This window comes from Mobula hypostoma, chromosome 18, assembly GCF_963921235.1.
Source record: "Mobula hypostoma chromosome 18, sMobHyp1.1, whole genome shotgun sequence".
Classification (NCBI taxonomy): Eukaryota; Metazoa; Chordata; class Chondrichthyes; order Myliobatiformes; family Myliobatidae; genus Mobula; species Mobula hypostoma.
In genome coordinates this window covers 2,529,938-2,553,662 of record NC_086114.1, presented here as the reverse complement: position 1 = coordinate 2,553,662, position 23,725 = coordinate 2,529,938, and the positions used below count along the sequence as shown (strand labels likewise).

Genomic DNA, 23,725 nt, shown 5'->3' with positions numbered 1-23,725 from the left:
GTGACCTACTCTTTCCTTTGATATATTGAAAGAATCCTTTATGATCCTTTCTTTGAATGAGAAGCAGGCATATGTTGTGTAATTTGTTTTGCAGCAGCAGTACATTGTAATACATAACAATAAACCTATAAAGATGTATGTGCAAAAATTAAATTAAATTGGATAAGTAGGGCAAAAAGAAAGGGAAAAATTACCAAGGTAGAATTTCTGGGTTCAGAAATCTGATGGCAGAGGGGAAGAAACACATACAAAATGCAGGAGGAACTCAGCAGACAAAGCACTGGTGCTTGGCTAAGCGGTCTCCCAGTTTATGTCGGGTCTCACTAACATACAGGAGGCCACATCGGGAGCACCAGATACTGTAGATGACCCCAACAGACTCACAGGTGAAGTGTCACCTCACCTGGAAAGGCTGTTTGGGGCATTAAATGGTAATGCGGGCGGACATGTAGGGGCAGGTGTAGCACTTGCTCCGCTTGCAAGGGTAAGTGTCAGTAAGGATATCAGTGGGGAGGGATGAATGGACAAGGGAGTCTTGTAGAGAGTGATCTCTGCTGAAAGCAGAAAGCTGGGGATGGGGAATATGGACTTGGTGGTGGGATCCCATTGGAGATGGCCAATGTTGTGCCTCAGCGATCTGTTCTGGGACCCCTACTCTTCGTGATTTTTATAAATGACCTGGATGAGGAAGTGGAGGGATGGATTAGTAAGTCTACTGATGACACAAAGGTTGGGGGTGTTGTAGATAGTGTGGACAGCTGTCAGAGGTTACAGTGTGACATTGATAGGATACAAAACTGGACTGAGAAGTGGCAGATGGAGTTCAACCCAGATAAGTGTGAAGTGGTTCATTTTGGTAGGTCAAATATGATGGCAGAATATAGTGTTATTGGTAAGACTCTTGGCAGTGCAGAGGATCAGAGGGATCTTGGGGTCCAAGTCCATAGGACGTTCAAAGCAGCTGCGCAGGTTGACTCTGTGGTTAAGAACTCATATGGTGTATTGGCCTTCATCAATCGTGGAATTGAATTTAGGAGCCGAGAGGTAAACATGCAGCTATATAGGACCCTGGTCAGACCCCACTTGGAGTACTGTGCTCAGTTCTGGTCGCCTCACTACAGGAAGGATGTGGAAACCATAGAAAGGGTGCAGAAGAGATTTACAAGGATGTTCAAGCAACACACATAAAAGTTGCTGGTGAACGCAGCAGGCCAGGCAGCATCCCTAGGAAGAGGTACATTCGATGTTTCGGGCCGAGACCCTTCATCAGGACTAACAAGGATGTTGCCTGGATTGGGGAGCATGCCTTATGAAAACAGGTTGAGTGAACTCGGCCTTTTCTCCTTGGAGCAATGGAGAATGAGAGGTGACCTGATAGAAGTGTATAAGATGATGAGAGGCATTGATGGTGTGGATAGTCAGAGGCTTTTTCCCAGGGCTGAAATGGCTGCCACAAGAAGACACAGGTTTAAGGTGCTGGGAAGTAGGTACAGAGGAGATGTCAGGGGTAAATTGCCAGAGAGTGGTGAGTGTGTGGAATGGGGTGCCAGCAACGGTGGTGGAGGCGGATATGATAGGGTCTTTTAAGAGACTTCTGGATAGTTACATGGAGCTTAGAAAATTAGAGGGCTATGGGTAATCCTAGTAATTTCTAAGGTAGGGACATGTTCGGCACAACTTTGTGAGCCGAAGGGCCTGTATTGTGCTGTAAGTTTTCTATGTTCTATGTTTCTATGCTGAGTAAGTGTCTTCAGGCTCTGGTACTTCCTCCTTGATGGTAGCAATGAGAAGAGGAGATGGGGGTCCTTAATGATGGATGCCGCCTTTCTAAAGTATCACATTTTAAAGATGTCCTAGAGACTGGGGTGACTAGTGTCTGTGATGGGACTGGTTGAGTTCACTGATCGATACTGGGGTGACTAGTGTCCGTGATGGGACTGGTTGAGTTCACTGATCGATACTGGGGTGACTAGTGTCCGTGATGGGACTGATTGAGTTCACTGATCGATACTGGGGTGACTGGTGTCTGTGATGGGACTGGTTGAGTTCACTGATCGATACTGGGGTGACTGGTGTCTGTGATGGGACTGGTTGAGTTCACTGATCGATACTGGGGTGACTGGTGTCTGTGATGGGACTGGTTGAGTACACTGATCGATACTGGGGTGACTGGTGTCCGTGATGGGACTGGTTGAGTACACTGATCGATACTGGGGTGACTGGTGTCCGTGATGGGACTGGTTGAGTTCACTGATCGATACTGGGGTGATTGGTGTCTGTGATGGGACTGGTTGAGTTCACTGATCGATACTGGGGTGACTGGTGTCCGTGATGGGACTGGTTGAGATCACTGATCGATACTGGGGTGACTAGTGTCCGTGATGGGACTGGTTGAGTTCACTGATCGATACTGGGGTGACTGGTGTCTGTGATGGGACTGGTTGAGTTCACTGATCGATACTGGGGTGACTGGTGTCTGTGATGGGACTGGTTGAGTTCACTGATCGATACTGGGGTGACTGGTGTCTGTGATGGGACTGGTTGAGTACACTGATCGATACTGGGGTGACTGGTGTCCGTGATGGGACTGGTTGAGTACACTGATCGATACTGGGGTGACTGGTGTCCGTGATGGGACTGGTTGAGTTCACTGATCGATACTGGGGTGACTGGTGTCCATGATGGGACTGGTTGAGTTCACTGATCGATACTGGGGTGACCGGTGTCTGTGATGGGACTGGTTGAGTTCACTGATCGATACTGGGGTGACTAGTGTCCATGATGGGACTGGTTGAGTTCACTGATCGATACTGGGGTGACTGGTGTCCGTGATGGGACTGGTTGAGTTCACTGATCGATACTGGGGTGACTAGTGTCCGTGATGGGACTGGTTGAGTTCACTGATCGATACTGGGGTGACCGGTGTCTGTGATGGGACTGGTTGAGTTCACTGATCGATACTGGGGTGACTAGTGTCCATGATGGGACTGGTTGAGTTCACTGATCGATACTGGGGTGACTGGTGTCCGTGATGGGACTGGTTGAGTTCACTGATCGATACTGGGGTGACTGGTGTCTGTTATGGGACTGGCTGAGTTTACTTTGCCAATCAAGGATATCGCATGTATATTTTTTGTCCTCTTGCTAATCCTACGTCCCTATAATTCCTCACGGAATTCATTTAATCCCAGCTGCCTGTACCTGCCATATGCCTCTTCTTTCTGACAAGAGCCTCCTTATCCTTGCTAATCGATTTACAAATCATATCCGCCTTACCCTCCTTTCGAACAGAAACATGTTGGTCCTATAAGATGTAGGAGCATAATTGGCCCATCGAGTCTGCTCCGCCATTTCATCATGGCTGGTCCATTTCCCTTACAGACCCAATCTCCAGCCTTCCCCTGTATCCCTTCATGCTGTGACCAGTCAAGAATCTATCAACCTCTGCCTCAAATATAATAATCTGTCTAAGTCCCGTCGTCTCTCTACCTCCTCAAAACTATCTGCCCCTCCACCTATCTTCATATCGTCTACAAACTTTGCAACAAAGCCATCAATTCCGTCATCCAAGTTATTGATATATAACATAAAAGGAATTGGTCTCTACACAGACCGCTGTGAAACACCACTAGTCACCGGCAGCCAACCAGAAAAGGCTCCCTTTATTCCCACTCTTTGCCTCCAGTCAACATCCAATGCTCTATTCATGCAAATATCTTTCCTGTAATACCATGGGCTGTTAATTTGTTAAGGTGCCACACGAGGCTCCTTGTTAAAGGTCTTCTGAAAATCCAAGTACACAATATCAATGATTCTCCTTTGACTATCCTGCTTGTTATTTCTTCAAAGAATTCTAACAAATTTGTCATGTAAGATTTCCCCCGGAGGAAACCATGCTGACTTCGGCTTATTTTATCATGTGCTTCCAAGTACCATGAGACCACATCCTTGTCAATTGACTCCAACATCTTCCCTACTACTGAGGTCAGACTAACGGGCCTATAATTTCCTTTCCTCTGCCTTTCTCCCTTCTTGAAGAGTGGAATGGCACTTTGGTCCTGATCTCTGCCAATCTCGTTTCTAAAAGCCTTCCACTTGCCAAATGTTGCTTTACCAACTATCAGCTGCTCTGAATAAACCTTTTTCAAGTTTTTGCCTAATGCCTTTACAATTATAAACACAAGAAATTCTGCAGATGCTGGAAATCCAGAGCAACACACACAAAATGCTCGAGGAACTCAGCAGGTCAGGCAGCATCTCTGTTTCAGGCTGAGACCCTTCATCAAGAGTGGAAAGGAAGGGCAGAAGCCAGAACAAGAAGGTGGGGGGGGGGGGGAAGTGGAAGGGGATCAAGCTGTCAGCTACCTGACCTGCTGAATTCTTCCGGTATTTTAGTTAGAGATACAGCACTGCAACTGGCCCTTCTGGCCCACAGGCCCATGCTGCACAATTACAGCCATGTGGCCAATTAAGCTGTACATCTTTGGAATGTGGGAGGAAACTGGAGCACTCAAAGAAAACCCGCAGAGTCACAGGAAGAACATACTAACTGCTTACGCATATCAGCGGAGTTTAGCACTGGTACTGGAACAGTGTGATGCTAACCGCATTGTTACTGTGTTAGCTCTTGTTTTGTGTGTAGGGATTACCTTCAAAATTAATCTGAATTATGTCCACAACTCTGTGGTCTGACCTTTAACTCCAAAGCAAGGTTGTCACTGTTGATCCGACACTGGCACTTGAACGATTTGTAAGGGTTATTTCTCATTCCTTCATAACTCTTCATTACACTGACAACTGTGGTGCTGACCTCTGTATGTAACACAGTGCCTGTCTTTCTCTAGAATCCAGTAGCACCGCCTGTGAGGATGAAGTTCCTCAGCTCATGCGGACGAAGAGCGATGCGAGTTGTTTGATCCAGCGTAGAATAAAATATCAGACACCAGGAGAGAACCAGCGAATAAAACGACACCGGTTCTCCATCAACGGACACTTCTACAATCACAAGGTACATCGCAGATCTTTGTACCCAAGTCAATCTGATGCTGATGGTTAAGGATTACAGACTGCTTCTTGCACGTTATATGGGCTCCACGATCCTGATGAAGGGTCTCACCCCAAAATGTCGACTGTTTATTCCTCTCCATAATTGCTTCCTGACCTGCTGAGTTCCTCCAGCATTTTTGTGTGTTTCGCTGGATTTCCAGCATCTGCAGAATCTCTTGAGTTTATTAAACTGTAGTTGCTGTCCCACCCACCTGGCTTCATCTATGACCTGCCAGCTTTTACTCCTTCCCTTCCCACTAGCTTCTTATTCTGGTTTCTTCTCCCTTTCTTCCCAGTGCAGATGAAGGGTCTCGACCCAAAACGTCGACTTTTACTCATTTCCATAGATGCTGTGTTACCAGCTGAGTTCCTCCAGCATTTTGTGTGTGTTGCTCTGGATTTCCAGCATCTGCAGAATCCCTTGCGTTGATGTGTTGGTGATTTGTCCATCAGGATTGAGTGCTTATCAGGAACTGAAGGACCTGAGAACATGTCACATGCTGTCTCGCTACTCCAGGACCAAGGAACACTGCACCACCACCACAGCTGACTTTCTTTGCACATGTGCCTTTAAAGTCAAGGAATTGAGAGCCCAGAGTTCTGTTTGATTAGCAGAAATATTTCAGTCCATTAATACCCTAAAAACAATGAATGGATTTTTGGGGAATAAACAACGCAATGCATTTCCAGATTTCTTGTTTGTATTGTATAGTGTACTGTACAGAACTACCTGTTTTTATGTACAGTGTATTGAAGAGTGTGAAGGTCCTGTATCAACTCAACTTTTGATTGTCCTTACAATATAAGAGATCATTGCTCTGGGACTGGAGCACATAACACCAGAGACTGCTGATGTTGAATTCTGGAGCCAACAACAGACTACTGGAGGTGATAATCCAGATGAAGTTCAAAATTCAAAGTAAAATTCATTATCAGAGTACATACAGGCCACCATGTACAGCCCAGAGAGTCTTCTTACTGCAGGCATACAGCAAATCTGTAGAACAGTAACTGTAAACAGCGTCAATGAACAAGTAACAGTGCAAATGCAAATATAAATAAATAGCAATAAATACAAGAGAACAAGATAAAGGGTCCTTAAAGTGAGACCATCGATTGTGGGAACACCAGAAATAGAATAAGTATATTTATTCTCTTTCATTCAAGAGCCTGGGATGAAGATGAAGGGTCTCAACCCAAAACATTGACTGTCCGTAAAACTGTAAAACACAGGAGCAGGCCTGCCTATTGCTGAGGCTTCCCAATCCATCAGAACCAACACACAACTCACACTTACAGAGCTTTCTCTGTTCAGGTTTAAACCTCGATTTCAGATTGAACTGAATCACTTAATTTCTATCACACAATGATTTCTGAGGGCCCCTTAACTATAAGATTAACAATTAACCCCTTCTCATTATGATCTAAACACCCTACTCTCTAACTGAATAAATAAAAAAAGAACCTATCAACTTTTGTCTTAAATATACCCAATGACTTGGCCACCACAGCCATCTTTGGCGATGAATCCCACAGATTCACTATCCTCTGGGTAAAGAAGTTCCTAATCTTTTGTTCTACATGGACATCCCTTTAAACTGAGGCTGTGCCCTCTGTAGGAAACACCCTCTCCATATCCATTCTATGTAGGCATTTCAATATTCGATAGATTTCAATGAGATCCCCCCCGACTCCCCATTCCTCTAAACTCCAGCAATAACAGGCCTAGAGCCTTTAAACGTTCCTCATGCATTAATTTAAAAAATCCTCCTCATCTCTGAACCTTAAAATGGCAGTAGGCAGACTGATGTTGGGAATAGGGATGGCAGGTTACTTGTTCCTCTTCTGAGTGAGCACCTTCGCACACAAACCTAATGAATGCTAAAAGTTCTGAAATGGTGAGTGAGGCAAGACCGTCATAAAAACACAAGAAACAAAGTCCTCATGTAACATGGCCTTCTACAGGTCAGAATCTTCCAGAGTATAGATCACTGTACTTATCAAACGAGAAAATTTGCAGATGCTGGAAATCCGAGTAGAATACACAAAATGCTGGAGGAACTCAGCAGGTCAGGCAGTATCTGTGGAGAAAAAGTACAGTTGACGTTTCAGGCCAAAACCCTGATTAGGAAGACTAATAGAATGTTGGGCTATATAATGTGGTCAGTGGAGTTCAAGTCAAGAGACATTCTCCTTAAGCTCTATAATGAGCTTGTAAGGCCACAGCTTGAATACTGTGTACAATGAAGGGGTGCGGGCTAACTAGAGTGGTTAGTAAGATTAACTGGGGGAAGAAACTTTTAAGATGGTGTGAAATTTCCTTTGGATAGTAGTAAAATGGCACATTAGATCTTTAACTTTGTTAAAATGGATTTATTAGAATGTTAAACTGAGCAACAGGATAGGTCATGGGTAAATTGTACGGTTGTGCATCATATTTGATATGCATTCCCATTTGTGGTGATGCCAGGATCCGATGATCATAGGGTTGAACGGTTGTACTGCCAAAAGATATAGAATTGTTGTTCTAAGATGTAAACAATGGTAGTGAGCAGTAGTACTGCTTCCTCTCATTATGTAAATGATATCTGTTTCACTGCAGACGTCGGTGTTTACCCCTGCCTATGGGTCAGTGACCAATGTCCGAGTCAACAGCAGCATGAACACCTCACAAGTACTGACCCTGCTGCTCAATAAATTTCGGGTAAGCAACCCCCGTGTATGTGCAGATTTAAAGTATTGTATGCCAGGCTGGAATTTTGACCATAAGACATAGGAGCAGAATTAGGCCATTCAGCCCATCAAGTCTACTGTATCATTCCATATTGGCTGATCTATTATTCCCCTCAACCTCATTCTCCTACCTTCTCTCTGTAACCTTTGATGCCCTGGCTAATCAAGAACCTATCAACCTCTGCTTTAAATATACTCGGTGACTTGGCCTCCACAGCCACCCACAGCAATGAATTCCACAGATTCACCACCCTCTGGCTAAAGAAATTCCTCTTCCATCTCTGTTCTAAATGGTTGTGCCTCTATTCTGAGGCTGTGCCCTCTGGTCCTCGACTCACCCACTATAGGAAACATCCTCTTCACAGCCACTCTGTAGAGGCCAGTCAATATTTGATAGGTTTCAGTGAGATCCCCCCTCATTCTTCTGAATTCCAGTGAGTACAGGCCCAGAGCCATCAAGCCCTCCTCATTATTAAGCCTTTTGTTCCCAGGATCATTCTCGTGAATCTCCACATGCTTTCCTTGGCCTGCAGCCCAAACCTACTCACAATGCAATCTGAAAAAAACCTTATACAACCTCAGCATTACATCCTTGCTTTTCTTTTCCAGTCTCCTTGAAATGAACGCCAACCTTGCATTTGCCTTCCTCACTGTTGATTCAACCTGCAAGTTAACCTTTAGAGAATCTTGCATGAGGACCCCCAAGTCTGTTTGTACCTCTGATTTCTGAATTTGCTTCCAGATCTAGATAATCTTTGGGGCAGGCTGTTCAGGTTCCAGATTGAGTTTACATGTCCTCGTTGGTTTCAGATGATCTGTTGGGTGGGCTGTGTTTTATCAGATTGGTTTCAAGTTCCAGACTTAATTTACATGACCTGGTTAGTTCTAGCTGATCTGCGGGGTGGATCCATAAAGTCATCCAGCAGGGAAAAGCCACTCAGCCCATCCCACCATGCCAAGTAGGGGGGGACCCATCCATGTTATAAGATGAATTTGGACAATAAATCTGTAGAAAGTTGGTGGATGACTACACCTTGTGAAGGGTCTGTTGTACATTACATACTGGATTCATGCAAGCGCACTGATTAGGGGAATGCCTTTCATTGTAGAAGTTTGAAATTCTTCATTTTGCATGTGACTTTTCATTAATCTCAGTGACTTTCATTCAGCATACTTGTGCTGATAAAGTACCCACGATGATGAAATGTTGAGGGGTGTCCCAGCGTTGCTGCTGGAATCAGAACCAAGGTGGCGACACTGATTGACGGAGGTTGAAGTGGTCTGGGAGCCTGGTTCACCGTAACCTGCTTGTGCTTTACCTTACCTCATCTTCTTGATGTGATTTTGCAGGTGGAGAATGTTCCAGATGAATTTGCACTCTATGTCGTCCATGAAAGTGGAGGTATGTTTGTACCAATAATTAATAGTTGAGGCCACTGCAATGATCAGTGTGAAACAGTGCTTGTTACGTCTTGCCAACCAAAGACCCATTTATACCCTTTCTGTGGTTCCTGTTACTCACCCAGTCTTCTGCTCATGATAGTGCAGCATCGTGCACGTCTAGGGCACATGTAAAAAAATGCTGTAAAATGAAGATGCTTTCAAAAATAATGAAAAGTTTCTAAATATCAAAAGATTTACTATAAAGGGCAGTAAAGAGTGTGACCACCCGTTGCCTTTAAAACGGCATCAATTCTCATAGGTACACTCTCATGCAGTTTTATTAAGAAATCAGTTGGTAGGTTGTTTCAAGCATCTCGGAGAACCTGCCACAGTTCTTCGGTGGACTTTGGCTGTCTCACTGGCTTTTGTCTCCCCAGGTAATCCCAGATATCCTTGATGATATTGAGATCAGGGCTCTGTGGAGGCCAAACCATATAAAAAATTTACGATGCCCTTTGACTTGTGCACAGAACTGTGTGTTACCTTCTGCACTAGGAGTTTTTATTTTCATCAGTAACCTATGATGCAGCAACTTACCAATGTCTAGAAATTTAAATATAAAAGATGCACAATTCTTCTTTAGAAAACTCCATCAACCTGATTCCCCTTGACAAAGCTATGCTGACCTTGCCTGCTTACCTTGCATTATTTCTAAGCACTCCGCTATGATGTTCTAACACATCCCCTTGAGGGTGACATGGTAGTATATCACTTTGCATAACGTTACTACAGTACCAGTGAGCCAGGTTCAATTTCTGTGCTGTCCGTTTGAAAATTCTCTCCGTGACCTCCAGTTTCTTCCCACATTCTTATAAAACGATTTCTTATAAAACTGCATGAGAGTGTTCCTATGAGAATTGATGCAGTTTTAAAGGGAAAGGGTGGTCACACTCTTTGCTGCTCTTTATAATGAATCTTTTGATATTTAGCAGGTTAATTGGTCAGGAGTGTAATTGGACAGCGCAGGTTCGTTGGGCCAGAAAGGCCCGTTATCTCCTCATAACAAAAATACAATAAGTTAAGCAGTGCTGTGATTTTCAGTTTTCTATCTCTCTCTCACTCTCTCTGACAGAATATTTGCCATTGACCCATCCAATGAAACCTTCCCAAAGGTAGATAAGTGGGACAGTGACTTGTGAGCAGGGCTCTAGATGGGTTCAATGACGGGGCAGCGACTTGTTAAATGAGGTACAATAGGGAAAATATGAAATTACCCATTTTGGCAAAGGAAAGTAAAATAGAAGCAGTCCAGAGAGGGTATGCCAAGTTAACAGCTTGAATGAAGGGGTCATGTTTTTAGGAAAGGATTAGGTTAGACTAGTGTCTACTGGCGTTTAGAAGAGTCTAACTGAACTTTACTACAGTTCTGAAGGGTTTTGACAGGGTGGATGTGGACAGGAGAATCTCGTGAGGGACTAGGATCACCATTTAAAAAGGAGGACAGATACTTCGATGGAGATGTACAAGATGATAAGAGGCATGGATCAAGTGGATAGCCAGAGACTTTTTCCCAGGACTGAAACAGCTAATACCAGGGAATATAATTTTAAGGAGAGTGGAGGAAAGTATACAGGGCATATCAGAGGTAGATTTTTAACAGAGAGCGCGGCGAGTATGTGGAATGCCCTGTCAGGGATAGTGGTACATTAGGGACATTTCAGAGACTCAGGTAGGCACATGGATGATAGATAATGGAGGGCTATGTGGGAGGGAAGGGTTAGATTAATAAGTAGTTTAATAAGTCAGCACAACATGGTGGGCCAAAGGGCCTGTGAAGTGTTGTAATATTCTATATTCTATGTAAAGTTAATTTTAATGTAAGGTGATCAATATAGTCACAGAGGACGCCATCTCCACGGCACTTCACTCTGCCCTGACCCACCTGGACAGCCCTAACTCTTACGTCAGAATGCTGTTCATTGACTTTAGTTCGGCATTCAATACTGTGATCCCCTCCAAGCTGATCACCAAACTTCGCCAGCTTGGTATCAGCTCATCCCTCTGCAATTGGACTTTCTGACTAACAGACCCCAATCAGTTAAGCTACACAACCTCTCCTCCTCCACTCTCACCCTGAACACCAGCGTGCCTCAAGGCTGTGTGCTGAGCCCTCTTCTGTACTCCCTTTTCACCTATGACTGCGTTCCTGTACATGGTTCTAACTCCATAATCAAGTTCACAGATGACACCATGGTGGTTGGTCTGATCAGAGGGGATGACAAGATGGCCTACAGGGACAAGGTCCAGCATCTGGCTGCATGGTGTGCCGACAACAATCTGGCCCTTAACACCCAGAAGACCAAAGAGATCATTGTGGACTTCAGGCATGCCAGGAGTCACACTCATGTCCCCATCTACATCAACAGAACTGTAGTGGAACGTGTATCAAGCTTCAAATTCCTTGGTGTCCACATTTCCAAGGATCTCACCTGGTCCCTGAACTCCTCCATCCTGATCAAAAAGGCGCAACAGTGCCTTTATTTACTGCGGAGCATCAAGAAAGCTCACCTCTGTCCCAGGATACTGAGGGAGCTTTTACCGCTGTACCATTGACAGCATACTTACCAACTGCATCTCGGTGTGGTATGGCAATTGTCCCATATTGGACTGCAGAGCACTCCAGCGTGTGGTGAAAACTGCGCAGCGGATTATCTGCACCCAATTGCCCACCATTGAGAACATCTACCATAAACGCTGCCTGGGCAGGGCGAAAAGCATTATCAGGGATGCATCTCACCCTAACCATGGACTTCTTACTCTCCTCCCATCCGGTAGGCGCTACAGGAGCCTCTGCTCCCATACCAGCAGGCACAGGAAGAGCTTCTTCCCTGAGGCTGTGACACTGCTGAACCTCTCATCACAGCGCTAAGCAGTATTGCATCCATATTGTACTGTCTCAGTACTTTTATATTTGTGTGCTGTAGCACTTTTTTATTCGCAGTTATTTTGTAAATAACACTATTCTTTGCATTTCCGGTCAGATGCTAACTGCATTTCATTGGCTTTGTATCTGTACTCAGCACAATGACAATAAAGTTGAATCTAATCTAATCTAAATGATTGAAGGGAAGATGTTGGGGACTGTTACATGCCAGCACATGCTTATGTTTTACATTTCCTGAGTAACTTAGCTGCATGTAATTTGACTGAGTCACAAGCCTGATGTGTTTCTCCGACTGCAGAAAGAACAAGATTAAAGGATTCGGAATACCCCCTTATAGCACGGATCCTGCACGGTCCGTGTGAGAAAATCGCACGCATCTTCTTGATGGAGAAAGATCTCGGTGAAGAGGTCACATATGATGTAAGCATTGTAATATTAAAACTGTCCAAACACGGGATCATGTTTAAGAGTGAACCTGATTTGTGTTTCTAATGTCTTTTTCCTCAAAGGTTGCGCAGTACATTAAGTTTGAGATGCCAGTCCTTGACAGCTTTGTTGAGAAACTGAAGGAAGAAGAAGAGAGAGAAATAAACAAACTCACACTGAAGTAAGTACAAGTTCCTCTGGTATTTCTCCACAGTCAGGAACAACCCTGTGGCTGGAGATAATAACTATAGAGTCATAGAACACTACAGCACAGAAACAGGCCCTTCAGCCCATCTAATCCATGCTTAGAGTGATTGAACAGTACAGCACAGAAACAGGATTTTTGGCCCAGCTAGTCCATGCCGAACTGTTATTCTGTCTAGTCCCATTGACCCCCCCTCCTGGATCTTAGCCCTCCATACCCCTCCCATCTATGTACTTAACCAAACTTCTCTTAAATGTTGCAGTCAAACTGGTATCTACCACCTCTGTTGGAGCTTGTCCACACTCGCACCACCTTCTGAGTGAAAAAATTCTCCCTCATATTCTCCTTAAATATTTCACCTTTCACCTTAACTCTTGACCTTTAGTTCTAGTCTCACTCAACCTCAGTGGAAAAAGCCTGCTTACATTTACCCTATCTATACCCCTCATAATTATATATGCAATATTGCGTGAAAGTTTAAGGCACATATATATAGCTGGGGTGCCTAAGACTTTTGCACAGTACTGTAGTAATTTTATGTATTGCATGTACTGCCGCCACAAAAAATTCAGGACATACATAAGTGAAGATAAACCTGATTCTGATATGGGTCACTATTGTGGACTGAGAGTGGGCAGGGGACAGGGAGAGGGTTGGAAGAAGGGGAAGGGAGTGGTGAATGGAGTGGTGAATGGAGTGGGAAGCACCAGAGAGAAATTCTGTAATGATCAATAAACCAATTGTTTGGAATCAAATGACCTTGCCTGGTGTCTCAGGGCTGTGTGTGTCTGCATCCGCAACACCTCCCCCCCACCCCCCCCCGGCACTTTTTCCACCTGTCCCACACCCTTCCCATGGCACTTCACCTTGCCATTCCATAAGACCATAAGACATAGGAGCAGAATTAGGCCATTCAGCCCATCGAGTCTGCTCCGCCATTCCATCATGGCTGATCCCGGATCCCACTCAACCCCATACACCTGCCTTCTCGCCATATCCTTTAATGCCCTGACCAATCAGGAAACAATCAATTGCTGCCTTAAATGTACCCACGGACTTGGTCTCCACCAGAGTTTGCAGCAGACATTCCACAGATTCACTACTCTCTGGCAAAAAAAATTCCTCCTTACCTCTGATCTAAAAGGTCACCCCTCAATATTGAGGCTGTGCCCTCTAGTTCTGGATACCCCATCACAGGAAACATCCACTCCTATCTACCCTATCTAGTCCTTTCAACATTCGGTAGGTTTCAATGAGATCCCCCCACATTCTTCAGAATTCAAGTGAGTACAAGCCCAAAGCGGCCAAACACTCCTCATATGTTAACCCCTTCATTCCCAGAATCATCCTCATGAACCTCCTCTGGACTCTTTCCAATGACAACACATCCTTTCTGAGATACGAGGCCCAATTCTGGGGGTTACCATTGACCGGAAACTGAACTGGTCTGGAAATATAAACACCGTGGCTACTTGTGGCAAGTAACTCACTTCCTGACTCCCCAAAGCCTGTCCACCTTCTACAAGGCTCAGGTCAGGAGTGTAATGGAATACTCGCCACTCGCCTGGGTGAGTGCAGCTCCATCAACACTCAAGAAGCTCGACACCATCCAGTACAAGGCAGCCCACTTGACTGGTACCCCTTCCACAAGCATCCAATCCCCCCACCATTGATGAACAGTTTACAGCAGTGTGTACTATCTGCAAGATGCACTGTAACAACACACCAAAGTTCCTGAGGCAGCACCTTCCAGACCCACAACCACTACCATCTAGAAGGATGAGAACAGCAGATACCTGGGAACACCAGCACTTGAAATCCCTCTCCAAGTCACTCACCATCCCGACTTGGAAATATATCACCGTTCCTTCGTTGTCGCTGGGTCAAAATCATGGAATTCCCTCCCTAACAGCACTGTGGGTGTACATACACCTAGGGACTGCAGCGGTTCAAGAAGGCAGCTCATCACCACCTCCTCAAGGGCAACTAGGGATGGGCAATAAATGCCAGCTTAGCTGGTGATGCCCACATCCTGTAAACGAATAAATAATAAATAAATAAAATGCTTTTAAAATTTTTAAAACTTTTGACAATACTCCAAGTGTGATCTGACTAGTGTCTTATAAAGCTTCAGCATTATCTCCTTGCTTTTATATTCTATTCCCCTTGAAATAAATGCCAACATTGCGTTTGCTTTCCTTACCACAGACTCAACCTGTAAATTAACCTTCTGGGAGTCTTGCACAAGGCCTCCTAAGTCCCTCTGCACCTCTGATGTTTAAACCTTCTCCCCATTTAGATAATAGAATGTACTATTGTTCCTTTTACCAGAATGCATTATCATACATTTCCCAACACTGTATTCCATCTGCCACTTTTTTGCCCATTTTTCCAATCTGTCTAAGTCCTGCTGCAATCACATTGCTTCCTCAGCACTACCTACCCCTCCACTTATCTTCATATCATCCACAAACTTTGCCACAAAGCCATCAATTCCATTATCTAAATCACTGACAAACAATGTGAAAAGTAGCAGTCCCAATACTGACCCCTGAGAAACACTAGTCACTGGCAGCCAACCAGAAAAGGCCCCTTTTATTCCCACTCGCTGCCCTCTGCCTGTCAGCAATCCACTATCCATGCCAGTATCTTTCCTGTAATGCCATGGCTTTTTATCTTGTCAAACAGCCTCATATGTGGCACCTTATCAAGCACCTTCTGAAAATCCAAGTAACTGACATCCACTGTCTCTCCTTTGTCCACCCTGTTTGTTACTTCCTCGAAGAACTCAAACAGATTTGTCAGGCAAGATTTCCCTTTACAGAAACCATGCTGACTTTGACTTATTTTATCATTAGTCGCCAAGTACCTCAAAACTTCATCCTTAATAATAGATTACAACTATTTCCCAACCACTAAGGTTAGGCTGACTGGCCTATAATTTCCTTTCTTTTGCCTTCTTCCCTTCTTAAAGAGTGGAGTGACATTTGCAACCTTCCAGTCCTCTGGGGCCATGCTAGAATCAAGTGAATCTTGAAAGATTATAACCAATGAATCTGTTATCTCTTCAGAAACCTCTGTCGGGTCTCTGGGATGTAGTCCATCTGGTCCAGGTGACTTATCCACCTTGAGACCTTTGATTTTGCCTAGCACTTTTTCCTTTGTAATAGCAATGGTAGTCATTCCTTCTCCCTGACACTCACAGACTTCTGGCATACTGCTAGTGTCTTCCACAGTGAAGACAGATGCAAAGTACCCATTAAGTTCCTCTGCCATTTCTTTGTCCCCCATTACTACCTCACCAGCATCATTTTCCAGTGGTCCAATATCAACTATCATCTCCCTTTAACTCTTTATGTAACTGAAAAAATATGGTATCCTGCTTTATATTATTGGCTAGTTTTCCCTCATATTTCATCTTTTCCCTTCAAAGAGCTTTTTTAGTTGCCTTTCGTTGGATTTTAAAAGCTTCCCAATCATCCAGCTTCCCACTCACTTTTACTACCTTATATGCCCTTTCTTTGGCTTTTATGCAGTCCTTAACTTCCTTTGTCAGCCATGGTTGCCTACCCCTGCCACTTGAGAACTCTTTCCTCTGTGGGACATATCTATCCTGAGTCTTGTGAACTATTCCCAGAAACTTCAACCACCTCTGCTCTGCTGTCATCCCTGCCAGTATCCTCCTCCAATCCACCTGGGCGAGCTCCTCTCTCATGCCTCTGTAATTCCCTTTATTCCATTGTGATACTGATACATGTGAGTTATCTTTCTCCCTCTCAAATTGCAGTGTGAATTCAATCATATTATGATCACTGCCTCCAAAAAGTTCTGTTACATTAAGCTCCCTAATAAAGTCAGGGTTATTACACGACACCCAATCTAAGATAGATTTCTCCAAGTAGGCTCAAGCACAAGCTGCTCTAAAAAGCATCTCTTAGGCATTCAACAAATTCCATCTCTTGCGATCCAAAACCAACCTGATTTTCCCAATCCTCTTGCATATTGAAGTCCTCAATTACAATTGTGTCATTACCCTTATTACATGCCTTTTCCAGCTCCCTTTGCAACCTTAACCCCACATCTTGGCTACTATTTGGAGGCCTATTTGTGATTTCTTTTTTTTTACCATTGCAGTTTCTTACCTCCACCCACAATGATTCAACATTCTCTGACCCTATGTCATCTCTTTCTAAAGATGTAAGTCCATCTCTTACCAACAAAGTCACACCACTGCCTATGCCTTCCTGCCTGTCCTTTTGATACAAAGTTTATCCTTTGATGTTAGGCTCCCAACTATAGCCCTCTTTCAGCCATGACTCAGTGATGTTCACAATGTCATACTGACCAATCTCTAATTGCGCCACGAGCTTATCCACCTTATTCTGAATGCTACATGTATTTAATTACCACACCTTTAGTCCTGCATTTTTTGCCCTTTTGAATTTTGGCTCTGTGGTACAATTTAACCCTTTACTCTGTCTGCATTTGTACTCAATCATTGCCTTGTCCTCCTTTATATTCATGTTACACCCATCATCTACTTGTAAACCTCAGCTCTATCATACTGGTTCGCATCTGCCTGCCATGTTAGTTTAAACCAATCCTAGCAGCTCTGGTAACTCTGTCTGCAAGAATATTGGTCCCCCTTGGATTCAAGTGCAACCTGTCCCTTTTGTACAAGTCACACCTTCCCCAGAAGAAGTCCCAATGATCCATAAATCTGTATCCCTGCCCCCTGCTCCAGTCCTTCTGCCACGCATTTATCTGCAACCTCATTCTATTCCTATCCTCACTGTCGCGTGGCATAGGCAGCAATCCCGAGATGACTGCCTTTGAGGTCCTGCTTCTCAGCTTCCTTCCTAACTCCCTGTGTACTTTTTTCAGGACCTTCTCCCTTTTTCTGTCCATATCGTTGGTACCAATATGTACCACAACTTCTGGCTGCTTACCCTCCATTTTCAGGATATTATGGACGTGTTCAGAAAGATCGCAAACTCTAGCACCTGAGAGGCAAACTACTTTCCGTATTTCCTTTTCGCATCCACAGAATCACCCATCTGTCCTCTGATTATAGTCTCCCCTGTTACTGCTGCCACCCTCTTCAGTCCTGTACCCTTCTGAGCCACAGGGCCAGACTCAGTTCAGAGGGACGGCTGCTGTTGTTTCCCTGAGGTAGGCCGTCATCCCTCAACAGTACTCAAAATGGAGTACTTGTTGTTGAGGGGGAAGGCCACAGGGGTGCTCTCCACTATCTGACGTTCTCCCTTCCCTGTCCTGACAGACAACATTCAGGCCCCTGAGCCAGAGGGGATAACTTCACTCACCTCCACGCGGAACTGATTCCACAGCCTATGAACTCACTTTCAAGGGCTCTACAATTCATGTTCTCGGAATCATCTTTCTATTTGTCTAGTTTATTTATTTATCTGTTTGTTTATTTTTGCTTTCTTTGGTATTTGCGGAGAGTGAGTTTGTAAATACTGGAGAAAAGGATGCTGGGAATTTACAAACTCACCCTCCGACAGATAGAAAGAGATATAGGGCTGAGGAAGAGGGAATCCAATAGGAGAGGACGGAAGGCCACGGAAGAAAGGGAAGGGGGAAGCACCAGAGGGGTTGCAAGGAGAAAAACATAGAGCATAGAACATAGAATACTACAGCACAGTACAGGCCCTTCAGCCCACATGTTGTGCCGACCCTAAACCCTGCCTCCCATATAACCCCCACCTTAAATTCCTCCATAAACCTGTCTAGTAGTCTCTTAAATTTCACTAGTGTATCTGCCTCCACCACTGACTCAGGCAGTGCATTCCACGCACCAACCACTCTCTGAGTAAAAAACCTTCCTCTAATATCCCCCTTGAACTTCTCACCCCTTACCTTAAAGCTATGTCCTCTTGTATTGAGCAGTGGTGCCCTGGGGAAGAGGCGCTGGCTATCCACTCTATCTATTCCTCTTAATATCTTGTATACCTCTATGCAAGATAAGGTGAGAGAGGGAAAGGGGGATGGGGAACAGAGAAGAGTGGGGGCATTACAGGAAGCTTGAGAAATCAATGTTCATGCCATCAGGTTGGAGCCTACCCAGATGGAATGTAAGTGTTGTAGAGGAGGCCATGGATGGACATGTTGGAATGGGAATGGGAAGTGGAATTAAAATGGGTGGCCACTGGGAGATCTCACTTTTTCTGGTGGATGGAAAGTAAGTGCTCGGCGAAGTGGTCTCCCAGTCTTCGTCAGGTCTCACCGAGGCCACACCGGGAGCACTGGATACAATAGATGACCCCAAAAGACTCACAGGTGAAGTGTTGCCTCACCTGGAAGGACTGTTTAGAGCCCTGAATGGTAGTGAGGGAGGAGGTTTAGGGGTAGGAGGGAGATCAGTGGGGAGGGACGAATGGACAAGGAAGTCACGTAGGGAGCAATCCCTGCAGAATGCAGAAAGTGGGGGGGAGGGAAAGATGTGCTTGGTGGTGGGATCCCACTGGAGGTGGTGAAAGTGCTGCACGCAGAGGCAGGTGGGGTGGTAGGTGAGGACAAGAGGAACCCTATCCCTGGTAGAGTGGCGGGAGGATGGGGTGAGGGCAGACATGTGAGAAATGGAAGAGATGCGGTTGAGGACAATGTTGATGGTGCAGGAAGGGAAGCCCCTTTCTTTGAAGGAGGAGGAAATCTCCTTCATTCTGGAATGAAAAGCCTCATCCTGAGAGGAAGTACAGTGGAGACGGAGAAATTGAGAGAAGGGGATGATGTTTTTACAAGTAACAAGGTATAGTCTAGGTAGCTGTGAGAGTCAGTAGGCTTGTAAAGGACAGTGGATAAACTGTCTCCAGAAAGAGAGACAGAGAGATCGAGAAAGGGGAGGGACGTGTCGGAAATGGACCAGGTAAATTTGAGGGCAGGGTGGAAGTTGGAAGCAGAGTTGACACAGTCAAACCATCTGGCTGAGTGCATCTTTACTCTTATCATCTGCATATCCTTCCTCATAAACTCCCTACAAGCTGTCTCTACTTGTGCGCCAACCACCCCATCCTCTGCCTCTTCATTTCAGTTCCCACCCTCCTGTAAATCTAGTTTAAACCCTTGCCAATAGCATTAATAAACCTCCCTCCCAGGATATTGGTTCCCCTCCAGTTCAGGTGCAACTCGTCCCACTTGTACAGGTCACCCCTTCCCCAGAAAAGGTTCCAATGATCCAAGAACTTGAAACGCTGCCTCCAGCACCATCTCCTCGGCCACTCATTCATCTGTGCTATCTTCCTGTTCTGACTTTCCCTAGCTCGTGGCACTGGGAGTAATCGAGAGATTACCACCTTGCAGGACCTGCTCTTTAGCCTCCTTCGTAACTCCCTAAACTTGCTGGCACAGGACCTCTACCCCTCTCCTGCCTCTGTCATTGGTATCGAATTGTACCATGACCTCCGGCTACTCACCCTCCCCTTCAAGAATATTCTGCAACCACTCAGAGACATCCTGGATCCTAGCACCTGGGAGGCAACGCTCTATCCTCGTGTCTATTTTGCTGCCACAGAATCTCCTATCTGTCCCCCTAACTATCGTGTCCCCTGTGACTATTGCTCTGCCTGACTTCACCCTAGCCTTCTGAGGCTCAGAGCCACCCACAGTGCTATTGGTCTTGCTGCCTCTCTCTCACATTATCTCCCTGCCTGTCCATCACCTCCCATTGGTGCTCCTCCCCCTTTTCTCTTCCGTGGCCTTCTGTTCTCTCCTATTAGACTCCCCCTTCTCTAGCCCTCTATCTCTTTCACCAGTCAACTTCCCAGCTCTTTACTTCCCCCCTCCCAGTTTCACCTACCACCTTGTGTTTCTTCCTCCCCTCCCCCCACTTTCTAACTCTCACTCCTCATCTTTTTATCTTCAGCCCTGAAGAAGGGTCTCGGCTCAAAACGTTGACTGTACTTTTTTCCATAGATGCTGCTTGGCCTGCTGAGTTCCGCCAGCATTTTGTGTGTGTTGCTTGGATGTCCAACATCTGCAGATTTTCTTTTGTTTGTGACTATAAATGGAAGGGTAGGCATTCCCAATGGTAGTGTAGCAGTGGTCAATGTATGAGAAAATATTTGGGGAATGAGAGCCTTGCTGAGGAGGAACATTTATTTTTTATAACAGTAGAGTGATTTTTAAAATTATAAAATAATCCTCTTCATACCTTCTTTATTTGCCGGAGGTGTGGAGTACATTTGAGCCATTCAAAGATACGTCTTCACGTGAAATGAGAGAACATTAGGGAAGGACCTTCCTGTCCCTGTGCTCCTGCAGATGGGACTGATATTGGCCACTGAAATCCCTGGCACATGCACAGAAGTTAACAAGCAGAGTCAAGATACAACAAATAACAAAGAGTATTTTGTTTTATGGGTCTGTGATATAAAGATAAAATGAGGCGACACTTCACCTGTGAGCCGGCTGGGGTGATATACTGCGTCCGGTGCTCCCGATGCGGCCTTCTATATATTGGTGAGACCTGACGCAGACTGGGAGACCGCTTTGCTGAACACCTACACTCTGTCCGCCAGAGAAAGCAGGATCTCCCAGTGGCCACACATTTTAATTCCACATCCTATTCCCATTCTGACATGTCTATCCACGGCCTCCTCTACTGTAAAGATGAAGCCACACTCAGGTTGGAGGAACAACACCTTATATTCCGTCCGGGTAGCCTCCAACCTGATGGCATGAACATCGACTTCTCTGACTTCCGCTAATGCCCCACCTCCGCCTCGTACCCCATCTGTTATTTATTTTTATACACACATTCTTTCTCTCACTCACCTTTTTCTCCCTCTGTCCCTCTCACTATACCCCTTGCCCATCCTCTGCATTCCGCCCCCCCCCCCCCGTCTTTCTTCCTGGACCTCCTGTCCCATGATCCTCTGGTATCCCTTTTGCCAATCACCTGTCCAGCTCTTGGCTCCATCCCTCCCCCTCCTGTCTTCTCCTATCATTTTGGATCTCCCCCTCCCCCTCCCACTTTCAAATCCCTTACTCACTCTTCCTTCAGTTAGTCCTGACGAAGGGTCTCGGCCTGAAACGTCGACTGTACCTCTTCCTAGAGATGCTCCCTGGCCTGCTGCATTCACCAGCAACTTTGAAGTGTGTTGCATGATAAAGATTAGCATTGTTTGTTACATGTAAACTGAAACATGCATTGAATGTGTCATTTGTGTCCAATCAAATCAGTGAGGATGTTCTGGGGCAGCCTGCAAGTATCACCATGATTCTGGTGCCAACGTCGCATGCCTACATCTTACTAACCCTAACCCATATGTCTTTTTGAAACCGGAGCACCCGGAGGAAACCCATGTGGTCACAGGAAGAACGTAGTAACTCCTCGCAGACAGCACTGGGAATTGAACTCGATCCTGCAGCCGGCACTGGCAAGCAGAACGCTAACTGCTGCACTACAAAGCCATCCAAAATTCAACACAGCTTAAACCATGTTTAACCTCTGACTAGAAAATGTCTGCATCATGCATAAAATCTGCAAAGTGTGTTAAAGTTTAACAAGCATTTAAAATATGTTTTGGACATAATGTTACTCTCTTTTTGAAGGTACAGTGCTTTGAGATCTATGATACATCAGCAACTGGAAGATCTAACAGAGTCAGAAGACTATATCTGAGCAAGCTCCATCTCCTCCAACACTGCAACCCCAGCAACCAGTTTGGATAAGGTCTTTGTGACAATAAACCAGTGGATAGACAAGATTCATGCCTTCAATTTGTTTAAGATCACTGCGCCCTTTTGTAAAAATGTGACTATTACAATGAGAACTTTTTCTATTAAATGTTCTTTGAATTAGCATTTATTAATGTGTAATACTTCAGAAAAACACTTTTATACTTTAAGCATTGCCTAATTTAACAGAACAACACACAAAATGCTGGAGGAACTGAGCAGGTCAGGTTGCCTGTTGTTAGATTTTGAACTATTTTATTTAGAGATACAGCACAGAACCAACCCAATGAGCCACGCCGCCCAGCAACCCACCTATTTAACCCTAGTCTAATCACAGGACAATTTACATTAACCAATTCACCTACTAATCGTACATCTTTGGACTGTGGGAGGAAACGAGAACACCCGGAGGAAACCCACGCGGTTACGGGGAGAACGTGCGAACTCCTCTCAGACAGTGTTGGAGTTGAACTCTGAACTCTGTCACCCCGAGCTGTAATTGCATCCTGTTAACCTCTACGCTACCATAGTGCCCACTTTTGTGTGTGTTCTTCTGGATTTTCAGCATCTGCAGAAACTCACGCGTTACTAATTTAACAAAATTATTATTAGACATGCTAAATGAAGGTTTTAAGTGTGGACATGTAATTCAAGTGGAATATTTTGTTGGGATGTGTCCTCTTAACATGAGGACTGTATTGTTAGTCTTTTGTGATCCGGGTAAGTTTCAATAAGTCTGTACAACTGAATGTCTCACATTTATTAGGTAAAGATTATGCAATTTTGTCATCACATAACAGTAATAATTAACTAACATATGATAAATTGTACTATTATGTTAACCATGTTTTCTAGTTATACAAATTTCAGATATTTAAATAACTTGATTGCTGTTAAATGCTGTCGAGTCATCGACTCATGGCGACCCTCTGGATAATTGTCATAAATGAGTATCGATCCTTGCAAAGGTGGCTCATTGTAGATAACGTTGCTTTCATAGCCGTCCTTATTGTGTCCATCCATCTGATTGGCAGCCTTCCTCCCTTCCGTTGTCCTTATTGTGTCCAACCACCTGATTGGCAGCCTTCCTCCCTTCCATTGTCCCTCCACCTTGCCGAGCATGATATCCTTTTCCAGGAAGCTGTTTCCTCGCATGATGTACTCAAAGTACTATAGGTGGAGCCTCCAGAGAGAGACGGTTTGGTCTCATTGAGGATCAATTTGTTTGTTCTGTGAGAGGTCCACGAGGTGAGTAGTATTTTTCTCCAGCACCACAGTTCAAAGACATT

At 44.9% G+C, this 23,725-nt stretch overlaps 1 protein-coding gene across 2 annotated transcripts in view; it reads left to right on the top strand.

Moving 5' to 3' along the window:
- rassf4a (Ras association domain family member 4a) overlaps window positions 1-23,211 on the top strand; it is a 327,866-nt gene extending 304,655 nt beyond the window's left edge. For both annotated transcript variants that reach the window (XM_063070316.1, XM_063070317.1), the window contains exons 7-12: window positions 4,845-5,008; window positions 7,649-7,750; window positions 9,130-9,181; window positions 12,405-12,526; window positions 12,616-12,713; window positions 22,311-23,211. In XM_063070316.1, the coding sequence (XP_062926386.1) occupies window positions 4,845-5,008; window positions 7,649-7,750; window positions 9,130-9,181; window positions 12,405-12,526; window positions 12,616-12,713; window positions 22,311-22,380 (608 nt within the window). In that variant the 3' untranslated portion in view covers window positions 22,381-23,211. The remainder of the gene's footprint in view (window positions 1-4,844; window positions 5,009-7,648; window positions 7,751-9,129; window positions 9,182-12,404; window positions 12,527-12,615; window positions 12,714-22,310) is intronic.
- Window positions 23,212-23,725: the final 514 nt, after the last annotated feature.